The following is an 18,644-nucleotide window of genomic DNA, read 5'->3' as shown; positions in this document are numbered from 1 at the left end:
AGATAAATATTGTTCTCACCCCCTGGAAAATTGCATCCAATCCCAACCACAGCAATGTCATCCATGTTGCCAAAGGGAAAACCAGCAATCTCCTCTTTTCTCTACAGTGTCTCTTCAGCTATGTATGTTTTTTATAATCTGTAAGATAGTTAAACATTAAACATCTGCTCTAGTACGTAGTTATAATTGCTTGCACCCACTAAAACAATGTCATCATTGTGGCAATAAGGAAAACTATAAAACTTATGCCTTGTGGACTGCCGTGAATGATGTTTCAGCATGTCTAGGTCAATGTACTAGTAGCCAAAATCATAATTCAATCACTTCCTGAAGTTATAAATTGTTCAATCCCATCCATACTAATAAAAAAAATACTGTTGTATTAAAACCTGGAATATGTAAAAAAAAAAAAAGACCGTTTTGGTCATTGTTTTATCATACATGTAAGCCATGTTACATTTTGAACTAAATTCAGCTAAACTCTGACAAAGCCATTTTATTCCAAGCAAGTGTTTCTACTGGAGCATGGACGGTATGGGCTGTATTTGTTTGGATGTTGGGCTAAAAAAATTACACCTTTATGAAACAGCATCACATGATGAGGTTTGGTTAAAAAAAACACAATGACAATGACAATCCACAATGATGTCAAAAATGACAAAAACTGCAATTGACAAAATAAGACTATATATGAAAATATGTATGTACAATGAACAGGGGATCATTAAGCAAACATATTTATGCACTTTATTTGAGGAGTATGTTAACATTCTTCTATTAATTGAATCATCTGTTTTATGTTTTACATTACTCAATGCCCTGCGATATTGATGCTGCTAAATTAACACTGAGGCCAGGATCACACTTAAAACACAGCAGCAAGAGTAGCCAAACATAATGTAATGCTCAGACCATAATTATTCAGTGAATTCAAACAAAAGTCTATCTCATTGACTAAGTGATATGAAGTACACATGCAGGGGCATCGCTAGCTATTTAAAACATTCGGGGCTAGAGCCCAGAAGTTAGTCTTTTTTGTCCGGGGGTTTCTCCCCCGAGAGATTTTGAAAATCGGGCTGATGAACATGACATTTTAACCTACTTTGAGAATGAAAAGGAAGGCCAATCGTAATGACTCACGTCACGGCATTCCGAATATTTTGATGTTTAGACCGTGAAGACCGTGTAAGGAGAACGTCTCTTCTGCCAAAGTGCACCATACAACACCCAAAATATGACATTAAAATAGCCTGTAGAATAAACATCGTCATGCACCTCTGTCAAGTGCACAGGTGTGAGCGTTCGTCTCGGGATAAACATTTGGACGTCATCACCTTCAATTAATGGGCTATGGGTGCCTTGAAAGCAATGCATTTGGGTTGTGTATCACGAACTTTTGCCCAAAGAAAAAGTTCCATTCTGTCAAATGCGACAGGAGAGGAAGGGCGGAGAGAAAAGGCAGTGTGTAATTTCTCAATCTGTACATCTACTTTCATAATTCCATGGTATTCTGCAACTTTCACATCCAGTCAGCGATGGCTCAAGAGAGGATTATTGTGCAAGTCTAGTCAGTGTTCTCTTAGTCAGGTTTCACTTCACTTATGAATAACCCCTTACAAAAAAATAACTATAGAAATCTTTTAGTGTTTTGTATTGTATATTATATTAATACATGCATGATCACATCATATACTTTCCCAGATATGGGTAGCCTATACTGTCTTGAAAACTATATAACCTAGTATAACAGATGGCCCTTACATTGAGCTTACTGTAATAGTAAAATTAGGCCTACACTGAAAATTGCCTAGGCCTCAAAGGGTACCTAATTCATTGAAGCCCTTTTAAGGTGTGATTTACAACCCTGGGGGCTAAGCCCCCCCCTGTCTTTCAATCATAGTGATGTCCCTGTCTCTTACCAAAGACGTTAAATTAAAATATAGGCTACTACTGGACATAGACCTACCCTCTTGAACAAAGCATGACTGCACTTCACCACCACACCACTATATGAGCAAACTGCATACGATCGATTTGACAGCACTCGCAAGTCCGAAGAACTCACCCTGCTTTGATGCGAGTGTTTTGTCTATTTACATAGGCGTCCATTGGGCTAGACTACATGGTTTGATACGTGCTGAAAAAGTCCTGTTTGCTGTTGAACTTGCGCTTCGCCTCTTCTATGTTTATTGACAAACCCATGAATTATGACCCATAATACAGCCTACTTCAATGATTGTGTGAATTGATCTGTAGCTATCCTCTGCCTATGGTTCCAGATAGCCTATCTGAGACGGTGGTCTGGTATAAATGAGTTGCGTTATGAAATTGAGAATGACACTCCGACTAAATCGTTTAGTCTATTTCTTTGTATTGTGAAATTTAAATGAAATATGGACTATTGCAATCAATACTATGTTGAAATTATTTCAAAGGAATCAGTTTCTATGAAAATCTGTCAGGTGTGCGTGTGTCAAGTTATAGCCTAGGCCAGGGATGTCAAAGTCAAACACATTAGAGGGCCAAAAAAACAAATTTGCTACAATCCGAGGGCCGGACTGGTTCAATTTTTATTAAAACATATTAAAATGACTGCACGTAACCTATTGAACCAAGACGTGTACTGTATTTTATTTAATGATTAAATTAATAATGACTGACTGAAGTGCGGGCAAAGTTTGCACAAATGTACGATTTTTCCCATCCTCACGACCTTGTCATAAAACTTGTTTAAATGATCATATGATGCCTCCTTGCTGCTTTGTCGTTTACATCAGCCTTTCTCAAACTTCTTTGACATGAGGCCCAGTCAAGGCATACTTTGGGGTCATAGGGCCCACCTACATGAACCCACCCCCTCCTCCCACCCCCCATTAAATGATCATAATGATATCACAATTATTATTATTATTATACTATATTGCTATACATGCACTTCAAAACAGTCAATGTTTAAAGTGCTAAGATTGTTCACAAAAGTTTGTGAAAACATGCACATCAGAGTACTGCTTTACTAATGTAAAATATAATTAGGCCTACAATAGTTCCATTGTTTTTGCATTGTTGCATGATGCTTGCATGAGAAATACTTCTCAAAACAACAGCAGTTATATGGGTGCCGTTGTTTTGGGATGTTTCCCTCATGCAAGCATCATACACTGATAGAATATTTATATGTTATTTAATTACATTTAATTTGAATGCCTGAATGTAAGGATTCAGGAGACACAATACCAGCTTGTGTGAATGGTAAATGGCGGATCAGATCATGCGTAAATCATTTTAGATCTCAGATCTTTAACTATCTTTAACTAAGACTAATTAATAGCTTTTGGCTGACTTTAATACTTAAAGGTCACATTCACTGACAAACCGTTTAATACTTGTTACTTTCGAAATACTATAGCTCACTCCAAGTTGCATATGCATGCTGCACGTGAAAATGATCTTCTACCCCCATTGCCCGCATTAGCCAATAAAAGAAAATACACGGAAAAACAAGCGAATCAGAAAGAGCCCTTCCCTGTGACGCCGAAGGGAAACTGACTATTCATGGCCTCGCCCACCTTGGCTTGTGACCGCCTACAGGAAGACTGGAAGATTTTGCTGCTAGGGGATTGTCTCTCTGCAGCTAGTAGGAGCTAACAGCAAGTTGCCAACATGGCAGAAAAAAAATCGTGCCTGTTTTATTTTTGGCAATAACACATCAATGTTGCATGTCTTGCCTTAGAAACATGAGTTGAGGAAGAAATGGTTTGGATTTATCGTTGGAACACCACCACCGAAGTAGTGCAACATTAGTTCTGTGTTCCAATCATTTCAACAACACTCACTGCCTTAGAAAGTGGTTTTACATCGATGTTCTGAAAACCTGGTTCTGTACCGTCATGAAGATGGACCACCAGCTCACAGGCTGTAAGTACAAACAAACTTTTCCACCTAACATCTGTTACATATTCTTCACGTTAGCATGCATGAAAAGGGTACAAGCTAGGCTTAGGCTAGCCTATATTACAGGAAGCTACACCAGGCACGTAACTGAAGTGTTCTGTTCGCGACGTGTAAAATCAGAGAATGCCTAATAGGAAGGGCTCTGGTAAAATCCATTAGAGGAATGGTCTATTTTCCCGAACGTAGCCTACAGGCCACTAACACGCCAGGTGTAGCTACTTCCATTGATTAGGCCTATTGGAAGCTAATTGTTGCAGTACATAACGCGAACGGAAGGCTTCAGTTACGTGCCTGGTGTAGCTACACTCATAAGAAACTGACCACACTACCCAGAGATTTAGCTTGTTGAACCTATAATCTTCTAACCTAAACGTTAAACCACAAATAATAATATTAGCAACAATATTTTATGCTCAACTAAGTACGGGTATTGTTCTAGTCTAAACAGGGAAAATCAAAAACACAATACCCCTGCACTATTAGGCTAAGTTGCTATCACTAGAGCTCAGGTATTTACACTTCAGTCTAATTTGTCTTCTTGCCATTATTACATTGACATACAATGATGTTTTGTTTGATTACTTGCTGTTTACTTAGTGTTTTGTATGTCTTCCAGAGCACATCCTCATGTCAGGCTACACAGCTTTCTAGCCTACATTAGGTCATCACGTTAGAAGCAAAGGTTTGTGATCTAACTTTTATTGTTGTGCTAGTTAGTTTCTAGAAGTCTTTTTCTAGTAGGCTAATACAGGTTCTTATGTGCTCGTCAATGTTTTGGAAAGTCAATTCATGGGTTTCTTCAGGTCACTTTCCACAGGTGTATAAAATCAAGCACCTCGATTATGAATGCAGACTGCATGGTGCTTGATTAATACACCTGTGTAAATGGACCTGATGAAACCCATGAATTGCATAACAGATAGAATTGATATTACCGAATGTCTTCTTGTGGGTATGCTACTTAGTACATCATACACCTTACCACAGTCACTAAAATATTTTTGTTTCCATTGTGCCAGTACAGTTTTGTGAGATAGTGAATGTCCTGTGTACTATTAGTATCTTGTAACTTGACAGTAATACACATTTATTTACTTTAGCTACCCAAACAGAATACTTCATGAAAAGTATGAGTATTGATACAAGCACTTCGGATACACCATGGGCATGGGGGCCTGCTACCTCTACTGCCATCAAGCCTGTTCATCCAAGGCCAGCTAGAAGACCTCGGGTTGATCAAGAGGAGGAGGAGGATGAAAGCGACATCTCCACAATAACACCTGATGGCTCCACCTATGGCCCAGCGCAATTAAAGAGCAATGTAATAAAATCATCACAGCCAACGAATGTGTTTTGTGTGTTGTCCCTTCAGATCCCCAGGACAATACAAGCCGAAACAACAACTCAGACCAACTCAGACAAACTTTTCCCTAAATAATCCCAGCACCATTTTACAAAGGATCTGTAGGCCAGATGTCTGCATCGTCTGGCAAAAAGAGGACTGCAATATTACTATTTGTCAGTGTTTCACGGACCACCTAGCAAAAAAAACAGTAGACCTACTTCAACAGTATATTACACAATAGGCCTTCTTACTGAACCACCTTGCTTATTGTCTTTGCAACTTGCTTATGGTGTCAGAGGATTCATATGATTTAAACTGGCATAGGTTACATCAGTGTTGCAGAACTGTTTGGATTTACATACAAGTTGGTTCAATATTGCAAACAACTCCTCTATTATATTTTACCACATCTACTTGTGGAACACTTGAGATAGCTTGTGGACCACACTTTGAGTACCACTGCTGTATGTAAATATAATAAAGTTGTTTATAGAAAATTGACCTGTTTTGTATATTTGTTTTAGAAGTTTCATCAGTTTTTGTCCCTTTTAAGCTAAAGGTTTATCTTACCTTTCATATCTTCTGTCTCACAGAGGGCCATAGTCGTCATAGTCGAATGTTTAGTGCATTTTGAAGGGAGTACATTATGCTAAGGCAGACTGGTTCTAATCCTGGGTACAGGGTCATACAGACAACAGGGGTACTGGTGTTGCCCATTTTTCTAACCACATGAGCAATCCCCTTACGAAAAAGTAGTATAGGAATCTTATAGTATTTGGGGTAAAATATTATAGTAATCTTATAGGAATAATTGGGACATACTGTAGAAGTACTACTAATAACTATAATATCCTGTAACCACTATAGTTTTTCTATAGTAGTCTTATAGTACCTATAGTATGTCCAAATACTATAGTATTCCTATAAGATTACTGTAATATTTAGTCCCAAAATACTATAAGATTCCTATAGTAGGCTACTTTTTCTGTCATACGTGACAGAAAACAACTTGAGTAGGCTAACCTCTGCCAATGTCAGGCTATCATAGTTCTCATTACCGGAGAAGTCTTGCAGCACACATTCTCTGCTTCTGTAGGCATTCTGGTACAATTCCAGCAAAATATAGCTAGGTAGGCGTGTTTGCATTTAGATCTATATATATATTTGGCTATGACCAAGTGGTCTTTCAATGATAGTATCATGGAATTCAAACCATAACTATCTAGCTATTCCGATAACATTAGCAGGCTAGGTCAGTGGCTGAACTGCATTTAGGGTGCTTACCTGTGTTGTGAAGTAAAATATCTACTAGGAAGATTGCAAAGACTTTTGACTGTGTAAAGAAATAGGTCTTTATTTTAAAACGTTTCCAACTGTTTATTACTTGAAAGCAAGATGACGATTGTCACAAACGTTTACCTCTTTTAGGAGAAATTTTAAGCTGACAGGCAATTGTTACCATTCTATTAAACCAACGTTCACCGACAAACGATCAGGAAGCGGTTCTTCTTCCTACTCGAACACTAGGATCAAACACATGAAGTTGTATCTCCGAAGACATTTTGTGCAACAGTTTTGACTCGAGTTTTAGCCAGGTTTTAGCACTGTAAAGTTGAATATGGAGCATAGCACAGGCAGAATCGGATGAGGACGCACTGGAGGAAGCGTCACAGTACTGTTAGCCAATCAGAGGTGAATTCATTAGCATGTCATTAATATTCATGACTAGAGGCGAAATCCAGTCGTTCCTCCCCGCCCACCTTCCCCACCAAACTAGAACAGCATGAAACAGACGCAGGACAGCATTTTTTTCACCAAAACCGGCTCACAGGGCATTCATCAATACTACAGACCACTGCAAAATTAATGAAAAAACGATGAGATGAGACCTTTAATGCGAAACAGTGTTTTATATAGTCTGTGCTCTGTTTTTTATGGAAGTTGCATAAATCCACGTCGTTCTATTAAATGTCGTTTCATAGCCTTCCAATAGGTTGAAGCTTAGCTTTGCTACCAACGTGCACACGCATCCATTGAATAAACGCTCATACCACGACTTAATTCTATGCCTCTATGTTTGATGACACCAAATGAACAAGTATGTCCTACTAATTGCAGAAATGTTTGTTTTCTTTTTCTGTCCGCGGCTCCTTGACCAATTGCGCAGCAAATTATCAGACGATGGCCCAGGAATAATTTCACTCTGCAGACCATTGTCCACATTGCGGACCGCGGCCCATAGTTTGACAAATGGTGACCTGCATGCAAGGCCTTTTTACGGTGTGTTTTAGCCGGGGTTTCGCGTGGAAGGCTCTGTAGAAATCTGGCACCCTATTCAACGAAGTTAAACTGAAAGAGCGTGCCGTTCACAGACACCAGCATGAACGAGTTCACAGTAACGTTCATCAGGCAGTAGTACCCTACACAGTACGTTCAGTTCACGTTCGCTCAAAATACATATGAACGAGTGACTTTCGTTCAATGAACGCGTTCAGGCACAACACTGGGGAGGGGGGTAGCTGAAAGTTGACATCTGCCCTGACTGAATACTGATGAATAATGAAGCCGAGGTCCACTTGCGGCGCCGCAGTGAGTTCGTGGGCTACCGTTGCATTTTGGGGAATGGAGTAGGCTATTGATGCGCAAAACAGCAGCCGGCGGCTGTTGTCTGCGGGCCGGTTCTAATACTAATCAAATATCATCCCGGGGGCCGTACATAATTCATTCGCGGGCCGGATCCGGCCCGCGGGCCTTGACTTTGACATGTCTGGGCTACAGTACACATTCCTGTAAAAGCGGGTCTTACAAGCGTCAGCGCCACGGAGAGCAACTATGTAATTTTGAAGTCCATCGAACGTACATGAAGTGTAACCAAGAGAACAACAACAAAAACATTAGGCTACATGACCCCTAATAATAAAACAACAATAATACGCAGCACTATTTGAAGGGCATACAACGAGCCTTGCGCTCCGCGAACTCGTCCACGATGCTCTGTGTATGTCCATTTTCTTTGCTCTCTCATTCTCTATGGTGGTTTTTAATGATCTTTAACTTGGAGAATGAGCGCTCAGAGGTTGCAACGGTGACGGGAAGGGTCAAAAATAAAATTAGGGCGGTGCAAATCTCACTGAATGCAGAAGTTACTGCTGGGTGGTTGCATTGGCGGAGCGAGGGGGTGGTTTCGGTGTGGTTTCGGAATCTCTTTTCAAAAGCCCCGAATATTTTTTTGTATGTGTTTTCAATTTCCAACGATTCTAATTTTTAATACATGTTACAAAATGTAGCCTACTATTACTGAGCAAATATACCTTACTTTCAAAGCCCAATATTGACAGATAATCTGATTTCCCACACGATGAGTTTAGGCCATAGACTGTAGGCTATAGACCCTTTCAACAAGGTAAACAAAAACAATGCTTGAACGTTCTATTTGGGCCCCAATCTACTTCCTCTGCATTAATATAACATATGGAATGTTAAAAAGGAAGTCTTGTGGGGCCAACTATGATGCTAATAATGGAACTCTCTTGAAAGGGTACAGTCAGAGAGGGTTAAAGCGGAGCTAGTAATCAAGGATCTTTGGTACAGTCTATGGTTTAGGCAATGCCAGAGCCGAGATGCGGTTTACGTCATAAACCTGGCAGGAAAGTTCAGAGCGGCGCAGTCAGTTTAAACAGCAAGCCGGTAACTATTGACGAAAAACTATTGTCAAGACATTATGCAATTAGGCCCGGAATACAGAAATAAACTTCAGAAAGACAGAAAGTTTGTTGTACTGTATTCTGTAGTCTGTATTCTGTAGTCTCAATGACCGAATCAGTAGATATACCTGTTGTCAGTTGAGTTCGTTCAATGAATTGTAGGCTAGCCTAGGCAAATATGAAACGGAGATGTAACGTGGCTACCGGCGGGATCTTGAACTTGTTTCATGCATTTTAGGGCAAAAAATACCATGGGATTGATGTGTTCTCCATTTGAGGAACGTAATCAATTGCGGACGTGCACAGACAGCTCAGACACAGAGCGCATATAGGCCTAGATTAGGCTACTTTCACTTTCTAGAGCGCATTCATTAGGCTACGTAAAAGATGCTTCATACCAAAACAACGATCAAACATTATCAAATGTATCATGACGTGTTGTCACAAAGACTTAGGCTACTCCAATTAGAAAATCAAAACCAAAATCATGTAGAACATGACGTCTAGCTCTACCACCGGTACGCTCAAGTCAATCCAAACTTTTCTCATCTGTTGTTCCTCGTTGGTGGAACACACTGCCAGTTCCTACAAGGGCAGGGACATCCTTTTCCACTTTCAAAAAACTCCTGAAGACCCAGCTCTTTAGAGAACATCTACTCTCATAGCAACACTTACAACAAGTCTTTCTGATCCTAGCACTCACCAGCCGTTTTAAACTGACAAGTAACTGTTAAAAACAGCACTCACCGACGCACTTATTCTTACTGTACTCTAATGTTTTTTTAAACTGTCCTAAAATTGTGAGAATTGTTCTAAAACTTACTGTTTACCATGTTGTTAGTCGCTTTGGTTAAAAAGCGTCAGCCAAATGTAATGTAATGTAATGTAATGTAATGTAATGTAACATTTTATTCAATATTTTACACCTACTAAATCATCAAAGTAAATTTCAAAACTTTTTAGCAACCGTGAGTCGTAACTCGTCCTGACTGGGGCAACCTATAAGCCTAATACGTCCCACTCTGATGAAAATGATTGAAAAGAAACCGTTTGCATGATCTTAGCTCCTCCGGCCTTGTGCCGTGGGAGAGGACCGTCCCACCTTACCCGGAGGTGGGGGAGGGGTGCCCTCGCACCGGGCCCTGCAGGTCCCGGGCCGGGGGCGTGCCGCACCCTCCGCACCCCCTCAAGCTCCGCCCCTGCTCAGAGGATCAGTAAATAAGTTCTACAACATCTGTGGCCCTTTCTTGAGAGCGTAACAGCTCCAGACAGTGTACTGTAGTTGAGGAGTAGTCTCTGGACTGGATGGTTCAACTCGCTCATTTAACACTGTGGCTTCTCATATGAAATACAATCACAAGCACAGAGATAACTTATCATGATTGGTCAATATTTGTTATTTATTTATTTTTATTATATATTTTTTTTTAATCTTTTTTTTTCAAGTTTAATTTATTTATTTTAGTTTATTTACTCCTTTATTTCCTTATGTTATGGGTGTGTATCTGGGGTGCGGGAGGTGGTGGGGTTTGCAATTATGTCGAACTGTTAAACTTCATATCTTGTCTGTAATAAGATTGAAAAAGTCAATAAAAAGACCATTGATAAAAAAGACCTGGTGATTAAGATGTTATTATACATCTATAAGACCATGGTACGTATGTCTCTAATTGATGTTAGTAACACTTACGGGTGAAACATTAATTAATGTTCTCACAAAGACTGTCTGGTAATGCCATAAAATATCATAATTCCCATAACTTTCTTTTTTGTTACCATTATCAGTGGTTATATAGATAAAGGCCACTATGAGACCTTTATGGTTTACTGTATCTCAAATTGACAACATTTCTTGGCAAAGCATGACTGCATGTTTTTAAAAAATCTTGGAGACTTCCTCCCCACAAAAAAATAAATAAAAATAATAATAATAATAATAATAATAATAATAATAATAATAATAATAATTTGACAGCTCATGAACCCAGTTAGATATTATGATGCTTAAATTTATCCTTGTGATCCTTGTTTTTCCATGTTATCCATGTTTTTGTAGATCACTTCTATAAGACCATGGCACTTATGTCTCTTACTGGTGAAACATGAATGAATGTTCTCACAAAGACTGTCTGGTAATGCCATAAAATATCAGAATTTCCATAACTTTCTTTTTTGTTACCATTATCAGAGGTTATATAGTTTAAAAAGTATTAAAGTCTCATGACCTCATCACTTAAGGATATTTCAGTCTGGATGAAAGATCGGCACATTCAGCTTAATCTCTCCAAAACGGAGCTTTTGATGTTTCCAGCTAAAACAGCTATTCCCCAACAGATTAACGTCCTGCTTGACTCAACTTCTCTGACCCCAACTACATCTGCACGTAACTTCTCTACACATGTAGCCTCGATTGCAAAATAATGTCGGATTGTCCTTTACAACATTACATCCGACCTTGTCTGACACAAGACCCCACATAACTTCTTGTACAGGCCATGGTTATCTCCAAACTGGACTATTGCAATTGGGGCAGTTTGGTCTTGTCATTTCAGCTGGGAGGGCAGCAACGGCAGACGGGCTGCAGCGTCCGTACCATACACGGGTCCGAGTGCCCACGGGGACCCAGGTTCGAGTCCGACCTGCGGTCATGTCCCGCTCCCACCCCATCGCTCTCTCCCATTCACTTCCTGTCTGTCTTCACTGTCCTATCATAATAAAGGTAAAAAGCCCAAAAAATATACTTTAAAAAAAAAAAGAAAGAAAAAAAAAGAGGCAAATGTCTCCTATAAATAGGTATTGAAAACAGCAGAGCCCTTAGTCATGCCATGCCATGAATGTGTTATCCTGCATTGATGGAGCAAAGAGGTGATTTAACACTATGGGACTTAGAAGAGAGAATTTCTGAAGACAAAATGTCTTCCTGAACTGAGCCCACACGCCCTAAGAGAGTGGTCCACAACTGGGTTATTTGTAGGTGTACAGGAAAAGCAGCACCCAAATATGCTGACAGAGAGGTCTGCTTGCAAGCACTGCTTTCCATGAGAACCCAGGATGGACAATCAAGGCTGAGATGGTAACGCCACCAAGATGCATTGTGTGTTGGCCATCCAGTAGTAGTATTTAAAATTAGGAAGAGCCATGCCACCCTGGTCTTTTGGTCTTTGAAGAAAGGCTTTGCGAAGTCTAGGCTGTTTACCATTCCAAATGAATGATGAAATTATAGAATCCAAATATTTGAAAAATGATAAGGGAAGAAAGACAGGTACTGTATGCATTGGAACAGATACAAATACTTGGGAAGAATGGTCATTTTAATTGAGTTGATACATCCAATGAGAGTCATGTTCAGAGGGGACCATCTTGAGAGGTCCTGTTTAGTTTGTTGTAGTAGTTGAGCAAAATTAGCCTTGAAGAGGTGGTTGTAAAAGTGCATAACGTTGGCCCCTAGGTATGTAAAATTACTCTTAGCAATCCTAAAAGGTACCGTTAAGTGCAGTTGTAATGCTTTATGACTAATAGGGAAAAGTTTGCTCTTGTGCAAGTTCAATTTGTATCAAATGGTTTGTTCACTGTTGTAGACTTGTCTTATTGAGTTAGAGCATGAAAGTTCTAAAGTGACCTTGTAGAGAATATGAGGAAGAGTGTGCCTTTTGAAACACATTTGAACATGTTATTTATAATGCAAAACATTGCATTTGAACAATCATTGAGCAACCAGTAGGACAGCATGTACTGTAAGACTTGCCGTTTACAAGGAGTTGCAGGAGTAGGAGATGGAGTGAAATTGAGAAGAGATTTTCTTTGGATTGTACATATAGCACCGTGCTGTGGATATATCTCATATTATATATATAACTCCTCTCGCAGTTACTCTCCATTGGCTCCCTATAGTAGCCAGAATTAAATTTAAATCTCTCACTTTGGACTATAGGACACTGACTGGATCTGCTCCTAGTTATTTCAACTCAATAATCCCTCAACCCCCCCTGCGATCTTCTGATGAGCGTCTGTTCGACCAGTCCTAAACGCTGGAATGAATAGCCCGGTGCTCTCCGTTCCTGTGATAGTTTTGGGTCGTTTAAGAGGGGTCTAAAGATATTTCTGTTCAACATGCACTTAGTTCTTTAAGTGCTTCTTGTATTACAGTTTTATTTCCATTAGACTGTTGATTAATTTGACATTGTTTATTATTGATATTCTCCTTAATGTAGTCTTACCATGTTATTGTTTTTATATTATTGATTGATTGGACATTATTGTTTATTATTGCTTTTTCCCCTCATTTTCATTCCTTATTTTATTTTAGGCTATTGATTGAATTGACATTGTTGTTTATTATTGCTATTCTCCTTATTATAGTTTGACCAACATTCTAATCTGTTCCCTGTTACATTTTAAATATTATATTTAAAAATGTTTAGTTTTTTATTTGTTTGTCGCTTTGGACAGAGCGTCTGCCAAATCCCATAACCAAATATTATGAAACCCCATATTGTCAATGTCAATGTCAATGTCAAATTTATTTATAAAGCGCATTTACAGACGGCTTAGCCGCACCAAAGTGCTTCACAATACAGTGCAATAAATAAAAAAAGGAAGGCACAAAAACAAAACAAAAAGGGCTACAGTTAAAATAAATTAAGAAAAGCAGAAAAAGAACATTTAAAACTAAACACTGGGGCATAAAGGGAGACACTAGCCAAAGGCAAGTGAAAGATGAGATAAGATATTGTACATCTATTTTATACAAGTAAAACACCATATATATAAAAACGCATGCCTGGGACCTCTTATCAGAAGAGAAAATTTTACTTTTCCCCTTCCTTCAATAAATGAATAGGTGTGCTTCTGTATAACTATAATTTTTTTTGGCACAAACAACTATGCAATTGTTCATTGTTGAAGTGTTGATAAGATGATATAGCTTGACTGACTTATTATCAAGGTGTAACTGTCTGGGGTAGCTGTAGCACTAGTGCAGATACAGTACAGTAGTCATAAGGGGAACATCTGTAAAAGTACATTCATTAATGTTTTACTTGTCATCTCAATGACGGGATATAAACTTGACAGCGCCCTTCTCAAAATTGTTTTTGTTTCAAAATGAGTTATGGGTTCATCCTTGCAGCTGCCAGTGCCAGTTATATTTGTTTATACTTTTATACAATTATACATGCCTTCAAAGTCATTCAAAGTCAGTCAAAGTCAAAGTCATTCAAAGTCAATTTTATCTTAAAGAGGCAGAACTGAATGGTTTACATTTGATATCTAAAAAGCTTGTAAATGCCCCTGTCCTGTACCACAGTTTGCCAATATGCAGGACTAACAGAATCTTTGTGCATGCCTGCAGCCACTGGTCTTTTAAGTGACTTATTATTTCAACCCTGCAGATTTCTAGAAGCCCGGGATGTGTCATTGCAAAATTTACTAAATTGAGAACACTATTTAGGAAAACGTGCACATTTTAGTAAAATGAGTGCACACTTTCTGGATATATACAGAAAAAAATATCTTACAATGACACCTCTGTTTAGATTTAGTTTCTGGTAGCCTATTGTAATGTTTTTTTATGTTTTGATTTTATGTCATTGTCCATCTTTTCAGTTATGATTTGTGTGGCTGAAGTTGTGTGGATACTGCTGTCTGCTTGCCCCTTGGGAAAAGATTATTTTCTTATTATAGGCCTACTTAATCACCTATCCTATCTGGAATTTGTGCACATTTTTGCTTATACGACTTTTTGTTCAAATACTTCTGTGTCGTTGCTGTGAGCATACAGGTGCTATATTTTTTATTAGATTTTTTTTTATTTCCATTGCTTGTGCTGTCGAAATATCTCATCATCCGTTAATGTTTAACCAACTTCGCTCTGTCCCGATAATGCGCCATAAGCCTAATAAACTACAGTTCAAGTTCAGCATTGCATGAGTCTGGTATCTTAGAACCAGAGAAGGATAGAGAATCATTCTTAGTGTACAAATATCGGCTTTAAAATGCAGAAATGCAACACAAATTGCGTAGAGAAACCGTTATCAAAAGGCTTTGAAAAACTTGGACGTATCGTCGGCAAATATCCGTGGGTGTTCTTTGTTTTACCCATGATAATATCAGCGGGTTTCGGTGTAGGGTTTTATTTTCTAAACGACAGAGAGGCAAACGACATCGAAGAGCAATTCACTCCAAAAAATGGTCCAGCTAAGGCAGAAAGAGCATTTATCAAAGAGTATTTTCCGCAAAGCGAGCAGTTTTCTAGTTTGAGGGTTTACACAGAAGGAACATTTGCTTCACTAATCGCTGTACACCAAATAAACATTCTCAACTTAGATTCTTTCGAAGAATTAGTAAAGTTAGACCATAAAGTAAAATAGATCAGAGTAAATGACAGTAAGCTGACATTTTCAGACTTGTGTGCCAAGGAAAGCGGAGAATGCGTGATAAACCCGATTCTGGATTTAATGAACGCCTCTATTAATGATAACACATTGATAGATTTCCCCTGGCACGGCAGATAATTCATAGGGACAGCAATTGGCGGCGTGAGTACATACTCGAACAATACCATTCAGTCTGCGCAGGCAATACGAATGTTCTATTATTTGAAGGAAGACCAGAAAAATGAAACAGACCTTTGGTTGAAGAAGTTCATTCAGACTTTGTCAGAAGATGCAAATCTCAACATGGTAAGTTGAAGCAGCAAAAGCAGAAAAATCTACCTGGACCGAGGCCGCTAAGAAATTCATGCATGTTATGTGAAAGAAAGTCTACTTTGCTTCAGGGCACATATTTGGCCTATACCAAATGTCATCCTTGTGGTGAGAATGAAGTGTATGTGGAAATGAGAAGTCATCATGTTTAGGTTTTAGGAGTAGGCTACTTAACACCATCTTAATCAAAATTAATTTGTGCATATGACATGAAATGTCCTTGCCATATGAAGATCTTGTCCATTTTCATTGAAATGAGTTTTCCTGTATAATCTAAGACAGGCCTATAGGCCATTGTTTTATAAATTAAATGTTTGTGGTATATTTCATTTGTGCTGAGCCCAGCCTGTATTCTCCTCTATTATAATATAGACTATATTATAGATGTTTTGAGATCAAAGAAGAGATTGAATTGCTTTGTGTGTACGTTCTTGCTGTTACAGATCTCTGTTTCCTATTTCACTTCAATATCACGAGCAGAGGAATTTGAAACAAATCCACAGACAGTGATACCATTGTTCTCCGTTACTTACTTTCTGGCTATTACCTTCTCCATAGTTTCGTGTATGAGGTACTGTTTTGAAATCATCAATCATGTATTGTTGTTTCGACTGTAAATTATTATTTGATTACGTAAATATGGAATGTAGCCTATCTGTGTGTGAATCTGTTCACTTGACATAATATCACTTCAGCTCATTGAAAGCAATACTGTGTCAACTGTTGAAGTAATTTAATTATGTTCAACCTTTAAAATGAACAGTCTTTGAAATTCTACAGGACACAAAAAAGTGCACGCTAACTATATGATCTTGTTATAACAGCGACAGACTCAAACAATCATTCATTTTCAACTGTAGGTTTCAACTGTTTCCCATTCTGTTTCAACAGAAAGAGTTTGCTAATGCTTGTGATTGCTTTCGATATGCATGTTAAACTGCATGGTGTCATATCTGTGCTCAATCAGGCTGGACTGTGTGAGGAATAAGGTCTGGGTGGCTGGCCACCTTCGGGGTGCTGTCGGCAGGCATGGTGGTGCTCACCAGTTTTGGACTGCTGCTGTTCTGTGGGATGCCATCCGTGATGACGAAGGTGGCGTCTTCTCCCTTTCTCATTCTTGGTATGCTAAAAGACATCCAGTTTGTGTTCTTTTCTTTCAAAGTTTTTCTCAACACACTGAATCTAAAAACTCCTGGGATCATGAGATGTAGTCCATAGCTTTTACATCATTTGCCCTCTCTTCGCACAGGTATTGGTGTGGATGACATGTTCATCATGATTTCATGCTGGCAGAAAACAAAAGTCAAAGCTAAGGTGGAAGATCGCATGGCTGACACATACAGTACAAGGAGGCTGCTGTTTCCATCATCCATCACCACTCTGACTGATGCCTTGGCCTTTTACATCGGCCTCCTGACTCCTTTTTGCTCTGTGCAGTCCTTCTGCATGTACACCGGCACAGCCATCCTCTTCTGCTACACCTACAACGTCACATTCTTCGGTGCTTTTCTGGCCCTGAATGGACGACGAGAGGGAAGCAGGAAGGTTGAAACTCCAAATTCAGACAACAAGGGCAATGCCTGCTCAGTTGGAGGAGCTTATGATCCTGAGACAGGTGCAGAGATGCCCATTAATATCCTCTTTAGAAAGTACTATGGTCCATTTCTGACAAAGCCTTGGACTAAAGTGTTTGTTATTTTGATCTACTTGGGATATTTGGCCGGTAGCATATATGGTTGTTTTCAAATGCAGGAGGGAATTGATCTAAAAAATTTAGCACCTGATGATTCATATATTGCTAGCTACTATGATAATGAAGACAGATATTTTTCAGAGTATGGCCCTTTTGTCATGTTAGTTATTAAAGATGAAAACTTTCAGTATTGGGAGGAAAGTGCTCAAGCAAACCTCAACACATGCCTAAATGAATTTGAATCATCCAATATGGTTGCCACAAACATTACTATATCTTGGCTTGGATCCTATATTAGTTATGGAAATGGTTTGGGATTAAATCTTACAGATGAAAAGGGTTTTATGGAAAATTTACCTCTATTTCTTCTACTGTCAGGTTTGACACAGGATGTTAATATTTCCAATGGCAAAATACTGGCTTCCCGAATATTCATCCCCACTGTAAACATCATCACTGCAATTGATGAAAAGAACATGTTGAACTTTTTTAGGGAAACAGCTTCCACTTGTGGGCAAAACATGGATCTGATGGTCTACCATCCTGCCTTTATTTTCTATGAAAATATGCAGTCATTGTTAGCAATACCATCCAAAATATTGTAGTTGCTACTGTGGTCATGCTTGTAATTTCTCTTCTGTTGATTCCACATCCTCTCTGTTCTCTGTGGGTGACCTTTGCCATTGCCTCTGTAATAGCAGGTGTAGCCGGTTTCATGGCTTTGTGGGACGTTAATCTGGACTCCATCTCCATGATCAACCTGGTAATCTGCATCGGCTTTTCTGTTGACTTTTCTGCGCACATTTCTTATGCTTTTGTCTCAAGTGAAAAGAGAACAGCCAATGAACAAGCTATTGATGCCATATACAAACTTGGGTATCCAATTATACAAGGAGCTGTCTCTACTCTTGTTGGTGTTGTGGCCCTCTCAGCAGCAAAGAGCTACATTTTCAGGACCTTTTTCAAGATTATGTTTCTGGTCATCTCATTTGGTGCACTCCACGGCATCATGTTCATCCCCATATTCCTGACATTGTTTGGGTGCTGTAGTGATTCAAGCAGCGTGCAAGATGAAAAGAACCAAACTGAAAGTGGACAAAATTGTAGCAGTAAGATGCAAATGTCTGGGAAAAGCCAACAAAGCCATCCAAACTGTTCAACAGGTTCTGACTGTTCATAAAATTGTGGGGAAGTATCAAGAAACTAAAGCACAAATATTGCAATGTATTACAGTGCTGTCAACTTAT

General features: G+C 39.0%; 2 protein-coding genes across 3 annotated transcripts in view; one reads left to right on the top strand and one right to left on the bottom strand.

Annotated features, from left to right (window-relative positions):
* LOC121688887 (highly reducing polyketide synthase 40-like) overlaps positions 1 to 16,206 on the bottom strand; it is a 25,788-nt gene extending 9,582 nt beyond the window's left edge. The window contains exons 1-3 of one of the 2 annotated variants that reach the window (XM_042068808.1): positions 16,146 to 16,206; positions 15,627 to 15,671; positions 20 to 138 (exon numbers count right to left, since the gene is read on the bottom strand). In XM_042068808.1, the coding sequence (XP_041924742.1) occupies positions 20 to 65 (46 nt within the window). In that variant the 5' untranslated portion in view covers positions 66 to 138; positions 15,627 to 15,671; positions 16,146 to 16,206. Of the gene's footprint in view, positions 1 to 19; positions 139 to 1,102; positions 1,133 to 15,626; positions 15,672 to 16,145 lie in introns of those variants that run through there. The other variant, XM_042068809.1, reaches the window with a different exon arrangement.
* On the top strand, positions 14,958 to 18,644 carry LOC121688890 (patched domain-containing protein 3-like). The gene is given in 6 exon segments (XM_042068814.1): positions 14,958 to 15,680; positions 16,148 to 16,275; positions 16,672 to 16,705; positions 16,707 to 16,824; positions 16,954 to 17,958; positions 17,961 to 18,644. Coding segments are annotated over 6 exon segments (1,998 nt in total). The 5' UTR covers positions 14,958 to 15,584; the 3' UTR covers positions 18,578 to 18,644.

Source organism: Alosa sapidissima, chromosome 17 (assembly GCF_018492685.1).
Source record: "Alosa sapidissima isolate fAloSap1 chromosome 17, fAloSap1.pri, whole genome shotgun sequence".
NCBI lineage: Eukaryota > Metazoa > Chordata > Actinopteri > Clupeiformes > Clupeidae > Alosa > Alosa sapidissima.
The sequence above is the reverse complement of the archived record's forward strand: the minus strand, read 5'-3'. Positions and strand labels throughout refer to the sequence as shown.